Here is a 26244-nt window from a genome sequence, read left to right as displayed (position 1 = left end):
TGAATTCCAATTTTTTTCGGATTGCTTCAGACCGTAGATCGACTTGTGCAGCTTCCACACCTGACCTGGCACGTCACTCTCAAACCCTGGAGGAGGCAACATGTACAACTCCTCCTGGAGGTCAGAGTTCAAATAAGCGGTGTCCACATCAAAGTGGTTGACCACTAGGCCTCTCTGCGCTGCAGTCGCTAAAAGCATCCTGAAAGATTCCGCTCTCGAAGTCGGACTAAAGACATCTGTGTAGTGGATTCCTTTCTTCTGAGTAAAACCTCTAGCCACTAATCTAGCCTTGTACTGAGGCTCTCCAGTCACTGTGGGTTTCAGCCTGTAGACCCACCTACAACTGACTGCTTTCTTACCTTCTGGCAACTGTGTTAGGCTATACACACCAAGAGATTGCATGGAGTTCAACTCTTTCTCCATTGCAACTTTCCACTTCCTAGCTTCCTCTACTGACAACTGTTGCACCTCTTCAAAGCTTTCAGGCTCACACACTGCTAGGTTCGCCCATACACTGACAGCTGTAAACCTTTCAGGTGGTTTACCTTTCGTGGTGCGTTTTGAACGCCTTGGTCCCACATCTTCCCCCTCTAAATCCGAACTGCTTGTCTCTGACTGTGGCTCTCTCGGACTAGCAGCACTGTCAAGAGACTTACTACGCTTTGCAGCCCCCTCTGGGCTTGCTTTGGGTGAAGTGGGTGACCTACCACGTTTGCTGTACTTCCCAGGCTTGACCTGGGGTGAAGTCGGTGCGCTTCTGACTTCTTGCTTCACTTCCCTAGGAGCTACACCACTTGGACCAGCTACCTGACCTGGATCTGGTCCTGCAGCACCTGGAACTCCAGCATCAGCCACCTGAGTTTCCTCTTCCTGGTCAAAACCTGAAGACCAGTCAAGAAGAACTTCGGGGTTAGCATGAATGCGTCTCCAGCCCTCTTGTTCACAGAACGTAGCACTCCTGCTAATGTGAACGCGGGTTTGGTCCCCCTCTGCTGGTACAAACCTCCAAGCCTTCGAGAACGGTTCGTAACCACAGAAGATCATTTTTCTGGATCTTGATCCTCCCTTTCTGCGCTTCTGCTTTGGAATTAGAACCCAAGCCTCACACCCAAAAGTTCTGAAATAGTGCACCTTCGGAACTTTGCCATACAACATGTAGTAGGGTGTGTTGTCCACAACTGAATTAAAAGCGCGATTTGAACAATAATTCACAAATTTATAGCATTCCCCCCAAAACTTCTGGGGTAGTCCTGCATCAAACAACGTTGCCTCCACCAGTTCAGACAGCGTTCTAAATTTCCTTTCAGCTAAACCATTCTCCTGTGGACTAAAAGGAGCGGTTTTTCTGTGCCTAATTCCCTTGCTTCGGAAAAACCCTTGTAGTTCTGCACTCAAAAACTCTCCCGCCCTGTCACTCTGAAAACACTGGACAGTGACGGAGAACTGTAGTTCTACTTCGGCTACCCACTCCTGTATCACTTTGGCAGCCTCCCCCTTCTCTTTCAGTGTTATGACCCAGGAAAAATGGCTGAAATCATCCAGAAGACACAAAACATATTTTGAACCACCTAAACTTAACGTTGACATAGGCCCAGAAATATCCAAGTGCACTAACTGAAATGGTTTTGTGCTCTTCCTCTCAGACCTAGGATAAGAGCATCTCTTCGTCTTCGCTTTCGCACATGCGCGGCATTGCAGGTGTTTTTGACATGGCTTGAACCTGCAACCTTTGACAAAATCAGGGGCTTTTTTCACATAAGGAAAAGACATATGACAATATTTCCTGTGCCAAGCATGAATACAATCCTTATGGATGGCGCCCTCTGTGCCCTTTGGGGTATTGGCACTTTTAGCCTGAGCATCACCAGTGTTACTTCCACCTGCTTGCCCCCTCCCATCTAGGACAAACAGACCATCAGACCCAACAGTAACGCTTACCAGCTCAGCCCCATCTCTGGCAATTTTGCAAACACCATTGGCAAAACTTATTTCAAAGCCTTCACGCAATAAGCAAGACACACTTAAAAGACCATTCTCCATGCCTGGTACAACATAAACATCAAGGTTAGTGTCTAAGCATTGCATATAAAAAACACCATTGCTTTTAATTGTTCCAGAAGAACCATCAGCAAGATGCAGGCTCTTTTCATCTTCAAGTGGCCTGCAGTTCAGGATCTGTCCTGAAGGAGGTACAAGATGATGGGTGCTGCCTGAGTCGATAATAAAAGTGAAACTGTCCTGTCCTCTGTTTCGAACCGTTGCTAAGGCAGCAGAAAGACGGCTGACAGGCTTATCTGGAGTTTTCCCACGTCCTCTGCCTCGGCGCTGCTGGCTGGTCCCACGACCACGTCCGCTGGGTTGCCTGGCACCTGGCTGAGTGACCTTGGCTGCTTCCGGAGCTGGGCAAAATCTCGCTACGTGCCCAGGCTGCTGGCACCGATAGCAAAGCCTTGTTGCGCACGCACTCACAGTGGATTCCTCAGTGCTTTTTACTGCACCCCCACTGGCTTCTCTGCGCCCACGGCCCCCCTTCTCAGCCGATTCTTTCTGGCGTCTCTGTTCCTCATCCGCCAAACTGTCCCAGGCTTGCTTGGCATTCTCAGCATTTTGCACATAGGGCAGTTGCGTAGTATCGCAGCTCATGGCAATGGCACATAGAGCCTTATTGTCTTTCCTGGTTTCTGCTGCAAACCTCTGTGCTTCAGCTGCTGAATTATCAGCGACAGGGGTTGGAGGATTTAACACACAAGTCCACAAATCCTTTCCTAGCAACCACATTCTGGCCCTTTCTCTCCACTCTGCATAGTTGTCGCCATTCAACCTCTGGAACGGCACGACAAATGACTCCTGTAGCTGCTCCGCCATCTTGTCCACCCCCGGGCTCCGTGTCTGTGTACTCACTCAGAATAGCTCACGTTGCTCCTCCGGGTAGACTGCGGATCCCAGCCTTCTGGTACAGGGTCTTTCTGCTAGCGAGTGCATCTGTTAATTGCCGACTGCAAAACAACAGGTTTCTCCCAGCTAGCTCTTTACACCGGCTTTCTCCACGGCTTTTACAGCTGCAATCACCTTTTATTGCTTTGGTGATTGATTAGGTTCTATGAACCATAACCTGTCACCCAGAACTTGTGACAGGTGAGTCCATGACCTGTTATCTCCCATAACCTGTGACGGGTATAGGGCTCCGTTGAGTTGTTTATGACTCAATTAGGAGCCTCTGATTATCGCCCGGCGCGCTTCCTCTCCGCTTCTCTGCTTCCGTAGAACCGGGCTGGCAGTAAAACACACACACAGCAGAGTTCTTCTTCTCACACAGCGAAAGCTTGTATAGCCGTTGGATAAAAAGCCTCTTAAGAACACACAGAGTCCAAAGTGTTCTAATAACTACTTAAGTTTATTCTAGAGAGAAAAATAACAAACAACCTGGTGAGAGCGCAGACATCTTGCGACCGTCTCCCAGGCAGAAACGAAACCAACTGCAACATACAGAAACACTTCTGGTACATTCTGTAACATGATCTTCCTCAGTGGTCAGGTGCTACAGTACACAGTTAACTCTTTAGTTACTTGTTACTCATCACATCTGGAAGGCCACAGTTTGGGGGTGCCTGGTCTATCTCATACAGGTGAAACTCGGAAAATTAGAATACCACCGAAAAGTGCATTGATTTCAGTCATGCAACTTCTCATTTTTTATTTTCTTAAAAAATGTTTAATCGATTATTTCATTTCATTTTTCTGTTGGAAGCCCCCCAGAGTGGCTGGGGAAACCCTGCCAGATGGGCGGGGTATAAATATATTATTATTATTACTATTACTATTACTATTACTATTGTATTACTACTAGCTGGCCCTGCCACGCGTTTCTGTGGCTCAGTCTGTTGTTATTATTATTACTGTTGTTGTTGTTGTTATTCCATCAGAGACGGAAGGAGAGAAGAGCAGTTTCCTCCCCCCTCCTTTCTCTAAACATCGGATCACCCGATTCTCACAATGAGAGGGGTGAAAATACCAAAAAGTCCCACTGCCCCAAGTCTTGGGCCCAACAGCTTAAGAACCCCCCAGTTGCCACACAGGCAGGGCCGGCGCACCATTTAGGTGAACTAGGCAGTTGCCTAGGGCGCCAAAATGGAGGGGGCGCTGGTGTGTCTCCCCGCTCGCAAACGCTCTCTCTGCCGCCGCTGCTGCCGCTTTCGCTCCTGCTGCAGCTCGCTGCTGCAGAGGCACTTCCCTGCAATGCCCTGCAGGGGGTGCAGGGCTGCGCCACACGCCGGAGCCAGAAATTGGGGAGGGGGAAGCGCTCAAACCAATCAATCAAAGCATACGGGGAGGTGGGGGAACCTGAGCGCGTGCGCGCCCAGTTGTTAGGCACACGGGTTTAAAAAAATGAAAAGGAAAAATGAGTGTGCGGCCTTCGGGGCGGGGCAGGGCGGCGGAGGACATGGGGCTCCTCCCCTCACATGCCTCCTTAGCCAATCGGCAAGCGACACAGGGTAGGTTGTACGCTCGAGGAAATTTGGCCGATCACCGTCTGTTCCTGTTTGCCTCTTCAGGGCTCCCTGTGGTCATTGTGGGTGTGACCCTGGCCACGTCGTTCAACAAGTACGTGGCAGAGAACCACTGCTGGCTGAACGTGGAAACGGATATCATCTGGGCTTTTGTGGGGCCTGTCCTCTTCGTCCTGACGGTAAGTGGGTCAGGAAAAGGGGCGCCTCCTCCTTTCATTGGTGGGGGAAAGGTTCTTGATACCATGCGTGGCGGGACACGTGTGGCGCTGTGGGTCAAACCCCAGAGCCTAGGGCTTGCCGATCGGAAGGTCAACCATTCGAATCCCCGCCACGGGGTGAGCTCAAGTTGCTCGGTCCCAGCTCCTGCCCACCTAGCACTTCGAAAGTGTGTCAAAGTGCAAGTAGATCAATAGGGAAGGGAAACGGCGTTTCCGTGCGCTGCTCTGGTTCGCCAGGAGCGGCTTTGTCATGCTGGCCACATGACCTGGAAGCTGTACGCCGGCTCCCTCGGCCAATAACGCGAGATGAGGGCCGCAACCCCAGAGTCGTCCGCAACTGGATGTAATGGACAGGATCCCCCTTGACCTTTCCCATGTGTGGCAGGATTGGGTGCATGTGAACAAATGTTGGGAATTCAGTGGTTTTGCAATTAAGCGCCTTCACAAGACATAGAAGAAATATGCAAATCGCAGGGTGTGTTTGCTTTCCATGTGTGTGGAAGATAACTCTGATTTCATATAATCATTGAATCACAGAGTTGGAAGAGACCACAAGGGCCATCCAGTCCAACCCCCTGCCAAGCAGAAACACCACCAAAGCATTATTGACATATGGCTGACAGCAACGCGTGGTCGGGTCAGCGAGTAGAATCATAGAATCATAGAGTTGGAAGAGACCCCAAGGGCCATCCAGTCTAACCCCCTGCCAAGCAGAAAACACCATCAAAGCATTATTGACATATGGCTGACAGCAACGCGTGGCTGGGTCAGCGAGTAGAATCATAGAATCCTAGAGTTGGAAGAGACCGAAAAGGCCATCCAGTCCAACCCCCTGCCAAGCAGGAAACACCAGCAAAGCATTCCTGACAGATAGCTGTCAAGCCTCCACTTAAAGACCTCCAAAGAAGTAAAAATTTGTTGTTGTTTAGTTGTTTAGTTGTGTCCGACTCTTCGTGACCCCATGGACCAGAGCACGCCAGGCACTCCTGTCTTCCACTGCCTCCCGCAGTCCCCTTCTCTTTGTGGCCTCCATCTTTTCCAACATCAGGGAGTCTTCTCTTCTCATGAGGTGGCCAAAGTATTGGAGCATGTTGGTGGCTTCGAGAACACTGTCCAACCACCTCGGCCTCTGTCGTCCCCTTCTCCTTGTGCCCTCCATCTTTCCCACCATCAGGGTCTTTTCCAGGGAGTCTTCTCTTCTCATGAGGTGGCCAAAGTCTTGGAGCCTCAGCTTCAGGATCTGTCCTTCCAGTGAGCACTCAGGGCTGAGGAGATACAATAGCCATCTTCAAATACCTGAAGGGTTGTCCCATGGAAGATAAAGCAAGCTTGTTTTCTTCTGCCCCAGAGAGCAGGACCCAAACCAATGGATTCAAATTCCAAGCAAGGACCTAAACCTTAGGAAGAACTTTCTAACAGTGTTGTTGTTGTTGTTGTTGTTGCTGTTTAGTCGTTTGGTCATGTCCGATTTTTCGTGACCCCATGGACCAGAGCAGGCCAGGCCCTCCTGTCCTCCACTGCCTCCCGCTGTTTGGTCAGACTCATGTTGGTGGCTTAGAGAACACTGTCCAACCATCTCGTCCTCTGTCGTCCCCTTCTCCTTGTGCCCTCCATCTTTCCCAACATCATCTTTCCTCCAGCATCAGAATTCAAAAGGATCGATTTTTCGGGGATCAGCCTTCTTGATGTTCCAGCTCTCACTTCCATACATCACTCCTGGGAAAACCATAGCTTGAACTAGACGGACCTTTGTCGGCAAGGTGATATCTCTGCTTTTTAAGATTCTGTCTAGGATTGTCATTGCTTTTCTCCCAAGAAGCAGGCGTCTTTTAATTTCATGACTGCTGTCACCATCTTCAGATGAGCCCCACCCCAGTATATTGTTGTGTAAATCAGAATTATGGTGCTGAGGAGACTCTTGAGAGTCCCATGGACTGCGAGAAGATCAAACCGATCCATTCTGAAGGAAATCAGCTGTGAGCGCTCACTGGAAGGACAGATCCTGAAGCTGAGGCTCCAATACTTGGGCCACCTCAGGAGAAGAGAAGACTCCTTGATATTGGGGAAGATGGAGGGCGCAAGGAGAAGGGGACGGCAGAGGACGAGATGGTTGGACAGTGTTCTCGAAGCTACCAACATGCTCCAAGACTTTGGCCACCTCATGAGAAGAGAAGGCTCCCTGGAAAAGACCCTGATGCTGGGAAAGATGGAGGGCACAAGGAGAAGGGGACGACAGAGGACGAGGTGGTTGGGCAGTGTTCTCAAAGCCACCAACATGAGTCTGACCAAACTGCAGTGGAAGACAGAGTGCCTGGCGTGCTCTGGTCCATGGGGTCACGAAGAGTCAGACATGACTGAACGACAAAACAGCATACTGGGGTGGGTGTGTTTCTGTGTTCCCCGAAAGAAGGATTCTGGGAAATCTCCCCCCTCCGCAACTGCCCCCTCTGAAAGCCACTGACTGCTTTTTCCGGTCCAGTCCTTGACCCATAGCTGTCAAGTTCTCCCTTCTTTTAAGGGAAATTCCCTTATGCTGAATAGGCTTCCTCACGAGAAAAGGGAAAACTTGACCCTCTCTCTGTTGCAGGTGAACACCTTTGTGCTTTTCCGAGTGGTGATGGTGACTGTCTCCAGTGCACGGCGGCGATCCAGGATGCTGACCCCCAACAGCAGCTTGGAAAAGCGGATTGGCGTCCAGATTTGGTGAGTCCCGGAGACCCCTGGGGGATCCTCCGCCCCACGCCAGAGACGGGCACCGGAGAAGCAAAAGGGCATATATGTGAATGCCATTCGCTAGGGAGAAGAAGTGTGAGAACCAGTGGAGATGTAGTGCTTGGAGTGTCGGACCAGAACCAGGCAGGCCAGAGTTCGAATCCACACTTGGCCACAAAGTGCCCAGGGCAGCTGTTTATCAGCTCCCTCTAGGACGCAGGATGAGACCCTATGTCCCCGCAGACTAGGGTGGGTCATAAAAAAAAAATTCGAAAATGTTTCCTCCCTTGATCTTATCTCAAGCGTATGGTATAAACATAGTCAAATTTCAAATCTGGGACAAATTGGTTAATATTTAGACCCTGCTCCTCCAGATTGAAATTTGGCCTCACTACGAGTGATAAAAACATAGGAATTTGACTCATTCAATTCTCAGGATGTTAAATTGTGAACTAATCAACATAAATTTTAGATTTTATGTAGAGCAGGCATCCCCAAACTTCGGCCCTCCAGATGTTTTGGACTACAATTCCCATCTTCCCCAATCACTGGTCCTGTTAGCTAGGGATCATGGGAGTTGTAGGCCAAAACATCTGGAGGGCCGCAGTTTGGGGATGCCTGATGTAGAGTAATAATAGTTGCATTCTGGAATATTTATTTAAGATCAAACATGTTGATAATTTACATGAAAAACCCATGGTTTTGAAAAAAATGATATGGAACAATTAAGTAAACGGTGTACTCAACAAGTAAACATAAACAATAAAACGCCACTTATATTATGTGTTGCGTCAAAACATCACATTAGACTTAATTACTTGGTATAAATTGTACTAAATGCTTGCATTTTGTGTAATTAATAAAATTATGCCTTATGCAATATATACATTGTACATGTACACCATATTACTGTATATCATGCTAAAAATACGCTTTTATGCATTACACTAAACGTCTATTTGGCACAAAGTCCTTCTTTCTCTCATGTTTGGGGAATTTAGAGCGATTGTTCATTGTTGTTTTGATGGTAGCATCCCGTCTTTTCTCTCCAATAACACGTCATATTGATCACTCGTAGTGAGGCCAAATTTCAATCTCGAGCAGCAGGGTCTAAATATTAACCGATTTGTTGCAAATTTGAAATTTGACTATGTTTATACCATACGCCTGAGATAAGGTCAAGGGAGGAAACATTTTCGATTTTTTTTTAATGACCCACCCTACCGCAGACCCTGGGAAAGACCCTGATGTTGGGAAAGATGGAGGGCGCAGGGAGAAGGGGACGACAGAGGACGAGATGGTTGGACAGTGTTCTTGAAGTTACAAACATGAGTTTGACCAAACTGCGGGAGGCAATGGAAGACAGGAGTGCCTGGCGTTCTCCTGAGGTGGCCAAAGTTTTGGGGCCTCAGCTTCAGGATCTGTCCCTCCAGTGAGCACTCAGGGCTGATTTCCTTCAGAATGGATAGGTTTGATCTTCTTGCAGTCCATGGGACTCTCAAGTGTCTCCTCCAGCATCACAATTCAAAAGCATCAATTCTTTGGCGATCAGCCGTCTTTATGATCCAGCTCTCGCTTCCATACATCACTACTGGGAAAACCATAGCTTGAACTAGACGGACCTTTGTTGGCAAGGTGATGTCTCTGCTTTTGAAGATGCTGTCTAGGTTTGTCATTGCTTTTCTCCCAAGAGCAGGCATCTTTTAATTTCGTGACTGCTGTCACCATCTGCAGTGATCATGGAACCCAAGAAGGTAAAATCTCTCACTGCCTCCATTTCTTGCCCTTCTATTTGCCAGGAGGTGATGGGTAGGCAAACAGAGGCAGACGTAAACCAAGGTTTGACTGTATTATTATTATTATTAAAACCACAAGGGCCATCCAGTCCAACCCCCTGCCAAGCAGGAAATACCATCAAAGCATTCCTGACATATGGCCGTCAAGCCTCCGCTTAAAGACCTCCAAAGAAGGACTCTACCACACTCCTTGGCAGCAAATTCCACTGTCGAACAGCTCTTACTGTCAGGAAGTTCTCCGTAATGTTGAGGTGGAATCTTATTTCTTGTAGTTTGAATCCATTGCTCCGTGTCCGCTTCTCTGGAGCAGCAGAAAACAACCTTTCTCCCTCCTCTATATGACATCCTTTGAAATATTTGAACATGGCTATCATATCACCCCTTAACCTTCTCTTCTCCAAGCTAAACATACCCAGCTCCCTAAGCCGTTCCTCATGAGGCATCGTTTCCAGGCCTTTGACCATTTTGGTTTCCCTCCTCTGGACACGTTCCAGCTTGTCAGTCTCCTTCTTGAACTGTGTTGCCCAGAACGCGACACAGTACTCCAAGTGAGGTCTGACCAGAGCGGAATACTCCTAGATCCTTTTCACATGTACTGCTCTCAAGCCAGGTGTCTCCCATCCTGTATTCTTAATTCTTAAGTACTTAACCAGAGGTACCACTGAATAATAATAATAATAATAATAATAATATAATTTATTATTTATACCCTGGGCACCTGGGCGGCTTCCAACAGAAGAATAAAACACAGTGATCTATTAAACATTCAAAGCCTCCCTGAACAGGGCTGCCTTCAGATGTCTTCTAAAAGTCTGGTAGTTGTTTTCCTCTTTGACATCTGATGGGAGGGCGTTCCACAGGGCAGGCGCCACTACCGAGAAGGCCCTCTGCCTGTTTCCCTGCAACGTGGCTTCTCGCAGTGAGGGAACCGCCAGAAGGCCCTCAGTGCTGGACCTCAGTGTCCGGGCAGAATGATGGGGGTGGAGACGCTCCTTCGGGTACACTGAAATGACAGTTATGATCCCTGACAAAGACCGTCTCCGCTGAAACTGACTTTGGCTACAGATGAGTTCATTGTCCCCTTTTTCTCTTGCCCCCCAACCCCACCCTCCTCTTCCAGGGCAACAGCCAAGCCAGTCCTGGTGCTTCTCCCGGTTCTTGGTCTAACCTGGGTGTGTGGCGTTCTTGTGCACCTGAGCATCACCTGGGCCTACATCTTCATCGTACTGAACTCTCTCCAGGTAAGTTGCCGTGGAAGGTAGACCTTCCTTGCAAAATTTCCGGGAGAGATCATCCGGGGGTTTGGGCTGGGTGTCCATCAGGATGCGGATCTACGGTAGCTCTCTTTCAAATCAGAACCAGTGAAGGTGGGAAAGGTCCTGTGGGACCATCTAGAGGGGTTGGAAGCTGGGGGCACTGTCATGCAGTGGTTCCGCTCCTTCCTCCTGGGCCGTGTTCAGAAAGTGGTGGTGGGGGGATGAGTGTTCAGACCCCTGGGCTCTCACTTGTGGGGTGCCTCAGGGTTCTGTCCTCTCCCCCATGCTTTTGAACATCTACATGCAGCCGCTGGGAGAGATCATCAGGGGGGTTGGGCTGGGTGTTAATCAGTATGCAGATGATACCCAGCTCTGCCTCTCTTTCAAATCAGAACCAGTGATGGCGGTGAAGGTCCTGTGTGAGTGCCTGGAGGCGGTTGGAGGATGGATGGCGGCTAACGGATTGAGGTTGAATCCTGACAAGACAGAAGTACTGTTTTGGGGGGACAGGAGGCAGGCAGGTGTGAGGAATCCCTGGTCCTGAATGGGGTAACTGTGCCCCTGAGGGACCAGGTGCGCAGCCTGGGACTCATTCTGGACTCACAGCTGTCCATGGAGGCGCAGGTCCATTCTGTGTCCAGGGTAGCAGGATGAGACCCTACCTCCCCGCGGACTGTCTCGCCGGAGTGGTGCATGCTCTAGTTATCTCTCGCTTGGACTCCTGCAATGCACTCTATGTGGGGCTACCGTTGAAGGTGACCCGGAAACTACAACTAATCCAGAGTGTGGCAGCTAGACTGGTGACTGGGAGCGGCCGCCGAGACCACATAACACCGGTCTTGAAAGATCGACATTGGCTCCCAGTACGTTTCCGAGCACAATTCAAAGTATTGGAGCTGACCTTTAAAGCCCTAAATGGCCTCAGTGGTGCCTCGCTTAACTAATGCCCTGCTTAACGAAATTTCCGCTTAACGAAAGGTTTTTTCTAGCGGAGGTTGCCTCGCTAGACGAATTCGTTTTACGAAAAATTCGTCTAGCGAATCGCGGTTTCCCATAGGAATACATTGAAATTCAATTAATGCGTTCCTATGAGCAATTTTTTTAAAAAAAAATATCAATGCATTCCTATGGGATTCGCTAGACGAATTTTTCGTTATAAGAAAAGACCCGTGGAACGAATTAAATTTGTCTAGCGAGGCACCACTGTACCTGAAGGAGCGTCTCCACCCCCATCGTTCAGCCCGGACACCAGGGTCCCTCTCCCATGGGAATTCTGGCAGTTCCCTCGTTGCGAGAAGCCAAGTTGCAGGGACGCAGGCAGAGGGCCTTCTCGGCAGTGGCACCCGCCCTGTGGAATGCCCTCCCACCAGATCTCAAAGAGAGAGAAAACTACCATACTTTTAGAAGACATCTGAAGGCTGCCCTGTTTAGGCAAGCTTTGAACGTTGAATAGATGATTGCATTTTAATGTTCTGTTGGAAGCCGCCCACAGTGGCCATTCTCTCTTTGAACATTAAGCCCAGAGAAGCGCTGGCAATATCCAACACTGTACAGCAGGGGACGCTCTGACCATATCAGACTTTTAGATGACATCTGAAGGGAGCCCTGTTTAGGGAAGCTTTTAATCTTTAAGAAATTGGTGTATTCTAACATTTCTGTTGGAGCCGCCCAGAGTGGCTGGGGAAACCCAGCCAGATGGGCGGGGTATAAATAATAAATTATTGTTATTACTACTACTACTACTACTACTGAGTGCTCCCTGGAAGGACAGATCGTGAAGCTGAGGCTCCAATACTTTGGCCACCTCATGAGAAGAGAAGAATCCTTGGAAAAGACCCTGATGTTGGGAAAGATTGAGGGCACTAGGAGAAGGGGACGACAGAGGACAAGATGGTTGGACAGTGTTCTCGAAGCTACGAACATGAGTTTGACCAAACTGCGGGAGGCAGTGGAAGACAGGAGTGCCTGGCGTGCTATGGTCCATGGGGTCACGAAGAGTCGGACACGACTAAACGACTAAACAACAACACTACTACTACTACTACTACCAGCTTCCTGCTGCTTGGCCACTACTGAAATCACTTGCTCAGTATCTGCTTCTCCTCCATCAAGCAAGAGCTTCGTTCAGCAACGGTTCGATTTACATAGGCAATGCAAAACTTAGAAGAATTAAATCTTGTTACAGGTAGCTAGCCGTGTTGCTCTGACGTAGTCAAAACAAAATAGAAAAATTCCTTCCAGTAGCAGCTTAGAGGCCAACGAAGTTTGCCGTAGGTATGAGCTTTCGTGTGCATGGGCACTTCTTCAGATACACTGAAACGGAAGTCGCCAGACCCTTATATATACAGGTGAAACTCGGAAAATTAGAATATCGTCGAAAAGTGCCTTTATTTCAGGAACGCAACTTAAAAGGTGAAACCAATCTACGAGAGAGATGAATGACATGCAAAACAAGATATGTCAAGCCTTGATTGGTTGTCATTCTCATTATTTGTCGTTAGGCAGGTCAATTATAAATGGAATGGAATGAATGATGAGCCACAGCAATGCGTGGCAGGGCCAGCTAGGGAAATTAATGAGATGTCATAGAGATGTTGATTTTTGTATGATTGTAACTATATTTTTCATTCCTGCGTAATTCCCAAAAGAAAGCCTTCGTCGAAATTAAAAGGAAAATAAAAAATAATAAGTTGCATTTCTAAAATCAAGGCAATTTCGACGATATTCTAATTTTTCGAGTACCACCTGGATATTCGTAGCTATTATTCCTTGCACTCTATAATACAGGTGAAACTCGGAAAATTAGAATATCGTTGAAAAGTGCATTGATTTCAGTAATACAACTTAAAAGGTGAAACCAATCTATGAGAGAGATGCGTGACATGCAAAGCCATATACATCAAGCCTTGATTGGCGGTCATTGTCATTACAGTGGTACCTCCGTTTATGAACACAATTGGTTCCGGAAGACTGTTCATAAACTGAAGCGTTCATAAACTGAAGCGAACTTTCCCATTGAAAGTAAGGGAAAGTGGACTAATGCATTCCAGACGAGGAAAAACACCCCATAAAGCAGCAATTTAACATGAATTCTACTGTCTACCAAAACCACTGATCCATAAAATGAAAGCAATAATCAATGTACTGTACTATAAAATAATTAAGACAAAAGGGAAATGTTATTTTTTTTCTTACATTGGCTGATGATAGTAATTGTTTGGGTGGGGGTTCGGGGTCCTCTTCGCTCCGATGCCTCCCGGAGGCCGGGCCTTCGCTCTGGGAGGGCACTAGGGAAGAGGTCCAGGGACCACGGGAGAGTTTCTCATTTGGGGCATCTGCCCCAAGGAGGGCATGGAGGGGGCTCCAAGGCTGACCCAAAGAACCAAGAGGGGGAGAGACGCCCCCGAGGAGCCCGGCGGACGGGCCCTCTGCCTCTGCCCGGGGGATACCCCTGCCCTTACTCGGAAGATTCCACTTAAACATTGGGAAGAACTTCCTGACAGTAAGAGCTGTTCGGCAGTGGAATTTTCTGCCAAGGAGTGTGGTGGAGTCTCCTTCTTTGGAGGTCTTTAAGCAGAGGCTTGACGGCCATATGTCAAGAATGCTTTGATGGTGTTTCCTGCTTGGCAGGGGGTTGGACTGCATGGCCCTTGTGATCTCTTCCAACTCTATGATCAAACTTGCCAAGTCCTGGACGGAAAGATCTGGAATCGGCAGCCGCGCAACACTGGAAGTTGCATAGACGCAACTTCCGGTGGCACTTTGCCCTTCTATGGGCACCAGAAAATGGCGTCGTCGTCGTCGGAAGTCACTTCTACGCATGACCGGAAACGCGTTATTTTCTGGCCCCTGTGATCTCTTCCAACTCTATGATTCTATGATTCCACTAGCTGACCTGGCCACGCGTTGCTGTCAGCCATATGTCAAGAATGCTTTGGTGGTGTTTCCTGCTTGGCAGGGGGTTGGACTGGATGACCCTTGTGGTCTCTTCCAACTCTAGGATTCGATGAAGGAATTAACTGCGTGTTGCATTGTGTGAAAGGACGCTTCGTTTAGTCCATCTCTTTCTCTTCCCTTCCGAGAGAGGAAGCCGCTTCAGATGTCTCGGCTGATGAACCTTCAGAAGCACAAGTATTTCTTGTGCATCTATTTCCCCCCCACACACATTAAAAAAAAAAACATCCTGCTTTCGACTCCCTGGGCTTTGCACTGGGAGGGGACGAAGCATCTCCTCTCATAATTGCTAGACCCTCCCGCTGGGCTCCTCTGATGCTTTGCCCTCGGCTATCTTATCCGGAGAGAATCACTTCCTCTGTTCTTTCTGCTTATCTAAAAGCTCTGCAGCTGAGGCCATAATTGTGGCTGGCATCTGCCAAAAAAAGCCCTACTCCTCCGCAGGCCGGGGCTGCACATTTCTGGCACTGGCAAGACCTTTGTGGATGAGGCAGGGCGGGAGGCGTCCGCAGAAGAAACCCTTGCCTCCCTCCCGTTGGCACCCGTGCATGGAGAAAGGAGAGCAGATTGTGGGAGGAAAGCCTGGTTCCTTAGCCGTCTGCTTGTCTTGTTTCATGAAAGCAATAACTCCTCTGGATGAACCTCTGTTTCCCTTACGAACACCTTGTTCCTATCCGTTCGGGCAGGGGCAATGAGGGTGAAAGAGGAGAGCGTAAAAGATGGCCTGAAGCTCAACATCAAAAAAAGATCATGGCCACTGGTCCCATCACCTCCTGGCAAATAGAAGGGGAAGAAATGGAGGCAGTAAGAGATTTCACTTTCTTGGGCTCCTTGATCACTGCAGATGGTGACAGCAGTCACGAAATGAAAAGACGCCTGCTTCTTGGGAGAAAAGCAATGACAAACCTAGATTGCATCTTAAAAAGCAGAGACATCACCTTGCCTACAAAGGTCTGTATAGTTCAAGCTATGGTTTTCCCAGTAGTGATGTATGGAAGAGAGAGCTGGACCATCAAGAAGGCTGTTCCAGAGAAGCGGACATGGAGCAATGGATTCATCATGCAAAAGGCTGGACTGGATGAATCCAAAGCCAGAAAAAATATCAACCACCTCAGATATGCAGATGACACAAGCTTGATGGCAGAAAGTGAGGAGGAATTATAGAATAATAGAATCCTAGATTTGGAAGAGACCACAAGGGCTATCCAGTCCAAACCCCTGCCAGGCAGGAAACACCATCAAAGCATTCTTGATATATGGCTGACAGCAACGCTTCTACCAAGACTCCTAGATCCTTTTCACATGTACTGCTCTCAAGCCAGGTGTCACCCAGCAGCAGAAAAAAATCTTAATGAGGGTGAAAGAGGAGAGTGTCAGATGGTGACAGCAGTCACGAAATTAAAAGACGCCTGCTTCTTCGGAGAAAAGCCATGGCAAACCTAGACAGCATCTTAAAAAGCAGAGACATCACCTTGCCGACAAAGGTCCGTCTAGTTCAAGCTATGCTTTTCCCAGTAGGAATGTATGGAAGTGAGAGCTGATCCATAAAGAAGGCTGATCGCCGAAGAATGGATGCTTTTCAATTCTGGTGCTGGAGGAGACTCTTGAGAGTCCCATGGACTGCAAGAAGATCAAACCTATCCATTCTGAAGGAAATCAGCTCTGAGTGCTCACTGGAAGGACAGATCCTGAAGCTGAGGCTCCAATACTTTGACCACCTCGTGAGAAGAGAAGACTCCCTGGGAAAGACCCTGATGTTGGGAAAGATGGAGGGCGCAAGGAGAAGGGGACGACAGAGGACGAGATGGCTGGACAGTGTTCTTGAAGCTACAAACATGAGTTTGACCAAACTGCGGGAGGCAGTGCAAGACATGAGTGCCTGGCGTGCTCTGGTCCATGGGGTCACAAAGAGTCGGACACGACTAAAAAACAACAACAATACAAACTAACAATTGACAACTTCCAAAAAGAGTCGGACACGCAACCTAAAGGGACGCGGGTGGCGTTCTGGGTTATAAATGGAATGTCATTAATAAAATGTAATAGCAATTATTATTTTTGTATGATTGTAACAATTTGTTTTATTCCTGTGGGATTTCCAAAAGAAAGCTTTGTAAAAGTTAAAATAAAAATAAAAATAAAAACTTGTGTTACTGAAATCAATGCACTTTTTGACGATATTCTAATTTTCCGAGTTTCAGCTGTACGCTTCAGGTTGAATACTTTCTATTTAAGTACTCTGCGGACCCGTCTGGAACGGATTAATCCACTTTCCATTACTTTCAATGGGAAAGTCCGCTTCAGGTATGCTTCGGGTTAAGTATGGTCTTCCATAATTATTATTATTATTATTATTATTATTATTATTATTATTATTATTTATTTGTACCCAGCCCATCTGGCTGGGTTTCCTCAGCCACTCTGTTGGGCGGCTTCCAACAGAGAAATAAAATAAAATAATCGATTAAACATTAAAAGCCTCCCTAAACACGACTGCCTTCCAGAACCAATTACAGTCATACTTCGGGTTAAGCACGCTTCAGGTCGCGTACGTTCAATTTAATTGACCCGCCTAACGACAAATAATTACACTGACAATAAATCAAGGCTTGCCATATCTTGCTTTGCATGTGACGCATATATCTCATATATTGGTTTCACCTTTTAAGTTGCATTACTGAAATCAATGCATTTTTGACAATATTCTAATTTTCCAAGTTTCACCTGTATGTCTGTTTGGGGGGCTAACAAAGGAAGGATGCTGTTGAATCTAGGAGTGTTGGTGACAGGCGCAAATACAGGATGGGGGACACCTGGCTTGAGAGCAGTACATGTGAAAAGGATCGAGTCAACTGTGTGATGCAGCAGCTAAAAAGCCAATGCAATTCTGGGCTGCATCAATAGGAGTATAGCATCTAGATCAAGGGAAGTAATAGTACCACTGTATTCTGCTCTGGTCAGACCTCACCTGGAGTACTGTGTCCAGTTCCGGGCACCGCAGTTCAAGAAGCATATTGACAAGCTGGAACGTGTCCAGAAGAGGGCAACCAAAATGGAAACGATGCCTTATGAGGAACGGCTTAGGGAGCTGGGTATGTTTAGCCTGGAGAAGAGAAGGTGAAGGGGTGATATGATAACCATGTTCAAATATATCAAAGGATGTCATATAGAGGAGGGAGAAAGGTTGTTTTCTGCTGCTCCAGAGAAGCGGACATGGAGCAATGGATTCAATTGACAAGAAAGAAGATTCCACCTCAACATTAGGAAGAACTTCCTTGCAGTAAGAGCTATTCGGCAGTGGGATTTGCTGCCAAGGATTGTGGTGGAGTATCTTTGGAGGTCTTTAAGCAGAGGCTTGACAGGCATATGTCAGGAATGCTTTGATGGTGTTTCCTGCTTGGCAGGGGGTTGGACTGGATGGCCCTTGTGGTCTCTTCCAACTCTATGACTCTATGTTTCTACTATCTGACCCGACCACGCGTTGCTGTCAACCATATGTCAAGAATGCTTTGATGGTGTTTCCTGCTTGGCAAGGGGGGTTGGACTGGATGGCCCTTGTGGTCTCTTCCAACTCTAGGATTCTATGATTCTATGATTCCAGGTCACTGGCATGGTTTCTTCCCTCTGTCTTCCTACAGGGTCTCTACATCTTCCTGGTTTATGCAATCTACAACAGCGAGGTAAGGGCAGTGCGGGGACGGTCACACCATGCAAGGAGGGATTCTGGTGCTTTCTTTGCAATAACTCTTAATGCTTTGAAAATGACTGGACTGGATGGCCCTTGTGGTCTCTTCCAACTCTATGATTCTATGAAGCTCATACCAAACTTATGTTGGTCTCCAAGGTGCTACTGGAAGGGATTTTTTTCTATGATTCTATGATTCTATACCAACACGGCTACCTACCTGTAACTAATCCTTGTGCTTGTTTTGCAGGTGCGGAATGCCATCCAGCGGATGAAGGAGAAGAAAAAGGCTCTCTCTTTCACAGTACGTCTGGTGGTCTGGTGCTGAGCTCTCCCCCTGCCTGACCCCTCTCCCCTCCAACTCCCACTAAAAAAACACTGCCTAAGGACGTGGGTGGCGCTGCGGGTTCAACCCCAGAGCCTAGGGCTTGCCGCCACGGGGTGAACTCCCGTTGCTCGGTCCCAGCTCCTGCCAACCTAGCAGTTCGAAAGCACGTCAAAAGTGCAAGTAGATCAAAAGGGGAGGTAAACGGCGTTTCCGTGTGCTGCTCTGGTTCGCCGGAAGCGGCTTCGTCGTACCGGCCACATGACCCAGAAGCTGTACGCCGGCTCTCTCGGCCAATAACGCGAGATGAGCGCCGCAACCCCAGAGTCGGTCACGACTGGACCTAATGGTCAGGGGACCCTTGACTCTTTACTTTTAAACAAGCTATAGCTGAGGGTCCCACTCTCTTGAGGGTCCCCCCAAAATTCAAAGGAACGTACATTGCCAAAAGATATCATACACTATGAAACAAAATAAATGGCAATTCCAAAATTAAAATTAAGAATCACTTCCTTTTCTCATGTTCTGATTTCAACAGGGGGCACTCACAGGGATATGCTGGAGGGGTGGGCGGAGAAGGGGGCTCAATAGCTCATGGGTCGGGACAGGGTGGGGGCACTCACAGGGATGAGCCGGGGGTGGGTGGGGGGAGGAGGGGCAGGATAACTCATGTGTACGGACAGAGTGGGGGGAATCACAGGAAGGAACCACAGCAATGTGTGGCCGGGTCAGCTAGTATAAGATAAGAAATGAATGAAACCTTCATACAGCAACAGTGTTTTGTGTTGTGTAGGCTCCTATGATGTAAGTCAGGCACCCCCAAACTGCGGCCCTCCAGATGTTTTGGCCTGCAACGCCCATGATCCCTAGCTAACAGGATCAGTGGTCGTGGAAGATGGGAATTGTAGTCCAAAATATATGGAGGGCTGAAGTTTGGGGGTGCCTGCTAGCCTGCTCCCTAAAATATCACTAGTTTGCTCCTTTCTATATATAGGGCGTCTGCATTCTGCACATGCAAATGGCACGAGATACCTATTCAGACGCAGCTGGCGCTGTGGGTTAAACCACAGAGCCTAGGGCTTGCCGATTGGAAGGTCAGCGGTTCGAATCCCCGCCACGGGGTGAGCTCCCGTTGCTCGGTCCCAGCTCCTGCCCACCTAGCAGTTCGAAAGCACGTCAAAAGTGCAAGTAGATCAATAGGGGAGGTAAACAGCGTTTCCGTGCGCTGCTCTGGTTCGCCGGAAGCGGCTTTTTTCATGCTGGCCACATGACCCGGAAGCTGTACGCCGGCTCCCTCGGCCAATAACACGAGATGAGGGCCACAACCCCAGAGTCACTCACAACTGGACCGAACAGTCAGGGGTCCCTTTACACTTTACCTTCAAGAGTCTTAAAGACCTTCTTTGGAGGTCTTTAAGCAGAGGCTTGACAGGCATATGTCAATAATGCTTTGATGGTGTTTCCTGCTCGGCAGGGGGTTGGACTGGATGGCCCTTGTGGTCTCTTCCAACTCTATGATTCTATGAGTCAAGCAGTGTTAGAGACCTTCCGGGGGTTCCAGAACAGGGATTCAAGTTCTGCCCTCTGGAACAAAATCGAGAACAAATCTGCTCTTTCTTATTCAGGGCACCCTCTTCCCATATCTCAAACAAACGGCGGCCCTCCAGGTGTTTTGAGACTACAACTCCCATCATCCATAGCTAACAGGACCAGCCTTGGTTCGGTTCAGTTTAGCTTTTATATGTTTGTCTCTTTAAGTTCTGTTTTGCTATGTGGGTTATATGGGGAAAAATATGTTGTTGTTGTTGTTGTTTAGTCGTTTAGTCGTGTCCGACTCTTCGTGACCCCATGGACCAGAGCATGTCAGGCACTCCTGTCTTGCACTGCCTCCCGCAGTTTGGTCAAACTCATGTTCGTAGCTTCGAGAACACTGTCCAACCATCTCGTCCTCTGTCGTCCCCTTCTCCTAGTGCCCTCCATCTTTCCCAACATCATTGTAAAGTTTTAGAATATTACAATACATCTGAAGGCAGCCCTGTTTAGGGAAGCTTTTAATCTTTAAGAAATTAGTGTATTTTAATATTTCTGTTGGAAGTTGCCCAGAGTGGCTAGGGAAACCCAGCCAGATGGGCGGGGTATAAATAATAAATTGTTGTTGTTGTTGTTGTTTGATAGACAATATTTAAAGTGAGCACAAAATAAGACCCTAAAGGAAAATTTTTTTTATTATTTTTTGAAGGAAATTTCTTTCTCTATTTTGGGGAAGAAAGGAAAAAACAACAACACATTTGTTAAATTACCTTTCGGTTGCTGCATTTCTGTCGGTTGCTGAAAGGTGGAAAACATTTGTCCAAAATACAGGTGAAACTCGGAAAATTAGAATATCATCGAAAGCTGCCTTTATTTCAGTAATGCAACTTAAAAGGTGAAATAAGGAGCGGTGCCTATTGATCTACAGGTGAAACTTGGAAAATTAGAATATCATCGAAAAGTGCATTTATTTCAGTAATGCAACTTAAAAGGTGAAACCAATATATGAGATAGATGCGTGACATGCAAAGCAAGATATGGCGAGCCTTTATTGGTTGTCACTGTAATTATTGGTCGTTAGGCGGGTCAGTTATAAATGGAATGTAATTACAGTGGTACCTCGACTTACGAATGACTCAACTTACGAATGTTTCTACTTATGAACGGAGCTCCGTCCACCATCTTGGATGCGGTTTAGATAGGATTTTTACAACTTACAAATTTTTAGATAGGATTTTTTCGACTTATGAATTTTTTTAATTCATAAAGAAATTTAAGCTTTAATTATGAGGTTGTATTCATTCTGCTGATTTGTTAAGTTTCTACCATCCTTTCCATACAGTGGTACCTCGACTTATGAATTTAATCCATTCCAAACAGACCTTCGTAAGTTGAAAAATTCGCAAGTCGGAGCCAATGGGTTTTTTTTTTTAATAATTATTTTTATTAAGGGTTTTCTTGGGTTACAAAGGTACTGCAGTGTGCCATGCATCATTTTTACACATCAATTTTACTTGTTGAGACATTATGAGGGAGGGGGAAAAGAGGTGGGTGGGGAGTTGGGTGTGGTGGATTGTCAATGTTTCTGTTTTTCTTGATATGTGTAGGGGTTCGGCGTCAGCGTAGTTTGTGCAGGTTCTCTGTTGTTTATTCGTGCTTCTCTGTTGGTGAGAGAGGTCAGGATTCATCTTAGGATGTGATTGCTCATTTGTGGTTGGCTGTGATGATCTTTAGTTTCTTGTGTGAGTGGGGAGGGAAGATGTTTTGATTAGGTTAGCCATATTGATTTGTATGCCGACAGTAAGTTTTTGTCATTGTCTTCTTGGGCTGTATAAGTGATGAAGGGAAACCATACTGGGGTGAAGGTGTCTTCTTCTGTTTGTCCCCGTGTCAGTTTCAGCTTACTGGTTAGTTTTTCTAGTGGGGCCGTTTCCCATACAACTTGGTACCATTGTTCCATGCTTACCCCTGACAGGTCCCTCCAGTGCCTGGCTATGATGTTTCTTGTTGCTGACAATAGGTGGATTATAAGTTATTTGTGATCTGAGTGAGCATTGTTATCTTGAAAGATATTTAGTAAAACCAATTCTGGGGTAATATCTAGCACTTGCTTAGTTATCTTACAGATTTCTTGCATGGATGTCATCCAGAATGATTGGATTTTAGGGCACTCCCACCACATTTGGAGATATGTGCCTATGGAGGTGCATCCTCTCCAACATTTCGATGAGGTTCCTGAACGTATTAGTGCTAGTTTCCTTGGAGTCAGGTACCACCTGTAAGTTAATTTCAATGAGAGTTCTTTTCTTTTCATTGATACAGATTTGAAGGGGTTTTTTGACCACATTCTAGTCCATTGGGTAGGGTTGATTTCATATCCTATGTCATCCTCCCATTGTCTTTTTAGGTTGTCCAAGGGGTCTATGGGATTTTGGAGTAGTATTTTGTATATTGCAGATACTGTCCCTTTTCCATGTCCTTTTAACATTTGGAGGAGGCTTTTGAAAGTTGTCAGGGGTCTAGTTGCTGCCGATTTTACTGTTGGGTTATTTAGAAAGGCATGTAATTGATGTTGTGCTAACCAGGGCATTGGGATGTCTTCTAGTTTGTCCTGTATTTCTTGTGTTGACAAAGATTTGTTGTCTTTATAGAAGTCCATTAAGCAATGTAGACCTTTGGTTCGCCAGGTTTTCATCTGGAGGTTTTGTGCTGCATGATGGAACAATGGATGGTAAGCCAGGGGAATTAATGGGGATGGGGTTGGAGATAGTTTACTAGTTTCTGCTTTCCATGCTTTGAACATGGTTTGTGTGTATCTGTTGAGTGTTGTGGGAATCTTCCTTAGTTTGTTTGGGAGGAATGGGTATGCCGTGGTGCAGATATTTTCAATTGAGTTCCTCTCCAGGTGTATCCATTGTTTTGTCTCGTCTTCAAGTATATATGGGATTATATGGCGTATTTGGTTGGTGTTGTAGTAGTATGTTTCTATGTTGGGGATTCCCCATCCTCCTGCTGAGGTGGGGAGGTGAAGGTATTTGATGCTAATCCTTGGTTTTTTATGTGAGAAAATAAAAGAGTGTAATTTTCCCTGCCATTTATGAAGTTGGGTTGGGGGGATCCAAATTGGGAGGGTTTGGAATAGGTAGGTTAGTTTTGGGAGGGTGACCATTTTGACCATAGCTATCTTGTCTGAAAGAGTGAAACTCATACTGTCCCATCTCTTTAGGTCTTTGTTTATTTGTCACCACAAGGGTTTATTTGTCGCCACAGGGACCCAGGTGGCGCTGTGGTTAAACCACTGAGCCTAGGGCTTGCTGATCAGAAGGTTGGTGGTTCGAATCCCTGTGACGGGGTGAGCTTCCTTGGTCCCAGCTCCTGCCAACTTAGCAGTTCGAAAGCACGTCAAAAATGCAAGTAGATAAATAGGAACCACTACAGCGGGAAGGTAAACAGCGTTTCCATGTGCTGCTCTGGTTCGCCAGAAGCGGCTTTGTCATGCTGGCCACATGACCTGGAAGCTATACGCCGGCTCCCTTGGCCAATAATGCAAGATGAGCGTGCAACCCCAGAGTCGGACACGACTGGACCTAATGGTCAGGGGTCCCTTTACCTTGACCTTTTATCTTGTCTGAAAGAGTGAAACTCATACTGTCCCATCTCTTTAGGTCTTTGTTTCTTTGTCGCCACAGGGGTTTGTAATTGTGGAGGTATAATTTATTGATGTTCTTGGTTATTTGTACTCCTAGGTATCTGAATTTGGTGTGACAAAGTTTTATTTTGGTGATATTAGTAAGTTCTTTTTGGATCTGGGGAGGGGTGTTGAAGCACATGGCTTCTGATTTACCAAAGTTTACTTGTAAGCCCGACACCGTTGCAAATGTGTTTAGTTCTCTGATTAGGAAGGTTGCTGTATTTAAGGGGTCTGATGTTGTGACCATTAGGTCATCTGCAAGGAGCCCTAATTTATAATTTCTGCCTTTTATTTCCACTCCCTTGATGTCTGTGGCTGCTCGGATTCGGATTGCTAGGGGCTCCAAAGCCAGGATAAATAGGAATGGAGACAGCGGGCACCCTTGTTTTGTGCCTCTTTGGATTGCTATGGTGTTTGAGTCCATATTATTAATTCTGCATTTTGCTGAGGCTTGGGAATATATTTGTTTGAGAATTTGAAGGAAGTTTGGGCCAAATTTCATGTTAGTTAGTACTGCTAATAAGTATTTCCACTCTAAGCAATCAAAAGCTTTGAGGATATCTAGGGACATAATTGTCATTGGAAGTTTGGTTGCCTTGCTGTGTTCGATTAAATTTAGTAGTTTCCTGATGGGGTCTGTAATATTGCGACCAGGGATGAAACCGGTTTGGTCTGGGACTATTAAATTGCCTAGGAAGATTTTTAAGCGATTGGCCGAGATTGATGTGAATATCTTGTAATCCTGATTTATTAATGAGATTGGGCGGTAAGATTCTACTTTGAGGTTGTCCTTCAATGGCTTTGGGATATAAACTATTTTGGAGTGATTCCATGTTTTGGGAATAAGCCCCCCTTTCATCATATCATTAAATAGGCGTATAATGTAGGGCATCAGGGGTTGTTTAATTTTTTTATAGAATTCTGCTGTGAAGCCGTCTGGGCCCGGGGCTTTGTGTGATTTCAAGTTTTTAAGGACCGTGTTTATTTTTAAGGACCTCGGGGATGACAGGGCTGTCCATGAATTCCTGTTCTTCATCGGTTAAGGTGGGCATGGTCAGTCCTGTTAGGAATTTTCTAATTCCCTCCTCAGTTGGGTTGTGGGAGGTGTACAGGTTGGAGTAGAATTCTTTCGGGGAAAATGTTATGTTGCCGTCTTTTTTGGTGATGCAGTGTATTCTTGTTTTAAGTGCTTGTTTCCTGCATCTATTTGCTAATACAGTGGCGCCTCGCTTAACGAATGCCCTGCTTAATGAAATTTCCGCTTAACGAAAGGTTTTTTCTAGCGGAGGTTGCCTCGCTAGACGAATTCGTTTTATGAAAAATTCATCTAGCGAATCGCGGTTTCCCATAGGAATGCATTGAAATTCAATTAATGCGTTCCTATGGGCAAAAAAAAAATTCAAAAAAAATTCCTATGGGATTCGCTAGACGAATTTTTCATTATAAGAAAAGACCCGTGGAACGAATTAAATTCATCTAGCGAGGCACCACTGTAGTCTGTAGTTTTCCCCTCCATATTCATAGAAGCGCTGTTTAGAATATAAAATACTGTATTGATCATTGTTTTGTTGATTTCTAAGGAGTCTAAATCTCTTCTCTTTTGTTCTAGAAGTTTAAGTAGTGTTTTGGATCCCGTTTATTTGTAACGTGATGAGAGGGCAATGATATCTTGTTCTATTTTGTTAATTTTTGAAGAGGTTTGTTTTTTAAGGAGTGCTTTCTCTTTTATGCAAGCTCCTCTGGTCACCGCTTTCATTGCGTCCCATAAGAGGGGGGTATTTATATTGTCTACATCATTCTCTTTAAAATAGTTTTGGAGAGTTTTTGTGATACTTGCTCTAATTTGTGTGTTTGTGGTTAGGATGGGACTGAAAGACCATGATGGAGTGGTTTGTGTTTCTTCACCTATTTTAACAGTGACTTCTATTGGGGCATGATCTGTGATTTTGATGCTGCCTATGTTTGTTGATTCTACTAAGGGGATCAGACCCTGCGTGAGCAGGATGCTGTCCACTCTAGACGTTGTACCATGGCGTCCGGACTGGAATGTGTGGGTTGTGTTCGCCCCAAATGTCATAGAGACCCCTGTTTTTTAACATTTTTAGTAACTTGTAAGAGCCCTTTTATATGCCTGTTGTCTTTGTCCATAGAGTTTTCTTGGCAGGGATACTGGAGTGGCTTGCCAATTCCTTCTCCAGGTGGATCACGTTTGGTCAAAACATAACTTCTCTAAGTTATTTAAGCCCCTTTGCCACGACAAGGCAGTGATCCATGAAGGGCAGTGCCAAAGAATGCTCCAACTACCGCACAATTGTGCTCATTTCACACGCTAGCAAGGTTATGCTTAAAATTCTACAAGGCAGGCTTAGGCAGTATGTGGACCGAGAACTCCCAGAAGTGCAAGCTGGATTTCGAAGGGGCAGAGGAACCAGAGACCAAATAGCAAACATGCGCTGGATTATGGAGAAAGCTAGAGAGTTCCAGAAAAACGTCTACTTCTGCTTCATTGACTATGCAAAAGCCTTTGACTGTGTCGACCACAGCAAACTATGGCAAGTTCTTAAAGAAA

General features: G+C 46.6%; 1 protein-coding gene across 1 annotated transcript in view; it reads left to right on the top strand.

The window, feature by feature from the left end:
• The window catches only part of ADGRD2 (adhesion G protein-coupled receptor D2), a 102454-nt gene that overhangs the window by 58627 nt on the left and 17583 nt on the right, over positions 1-26244 (top strand). Inside the window, exons 20-24 of the mRNA XM_088665080.1 lie at positions 4554-4687; positions 7314-7429; positions 10355-10475; positions 18083-18124; positions 18380-18433. Coding sequence (XP_088521206.1) covers positions 4554-4687; positions 7314-7429; positions 10355-10475; positions 18083-18124; positions 18380-18433 — 467 coding nt within the window. The remainder of the gene's footprint in view (positions 1-4553; positions 4688-7313; positions 7430-10354; positions 10476-18082; positions 18125-18379; positions 18434-26244) is intronic.

Source organism: Zootoca vivipara, chromosome Z2 (genome assembly GCF_965207765.1).
Source record: "Zootoca vivipara chromosome Z2, rZooViv2.hap1.1, whole genome shotgun sequence".
NCBI classification, from domain to species: domain Eukaryota; kingdom Metazoa; phylum Chordata; class Lepidosauria; order Squamata; family Lacertidae; genus Zootoca; species Zootoca vivipara.
Note: the sequence above shows the minus strand (reverse complement) of the source record. Positions and strands in the feature narration are given on the sequence as shown.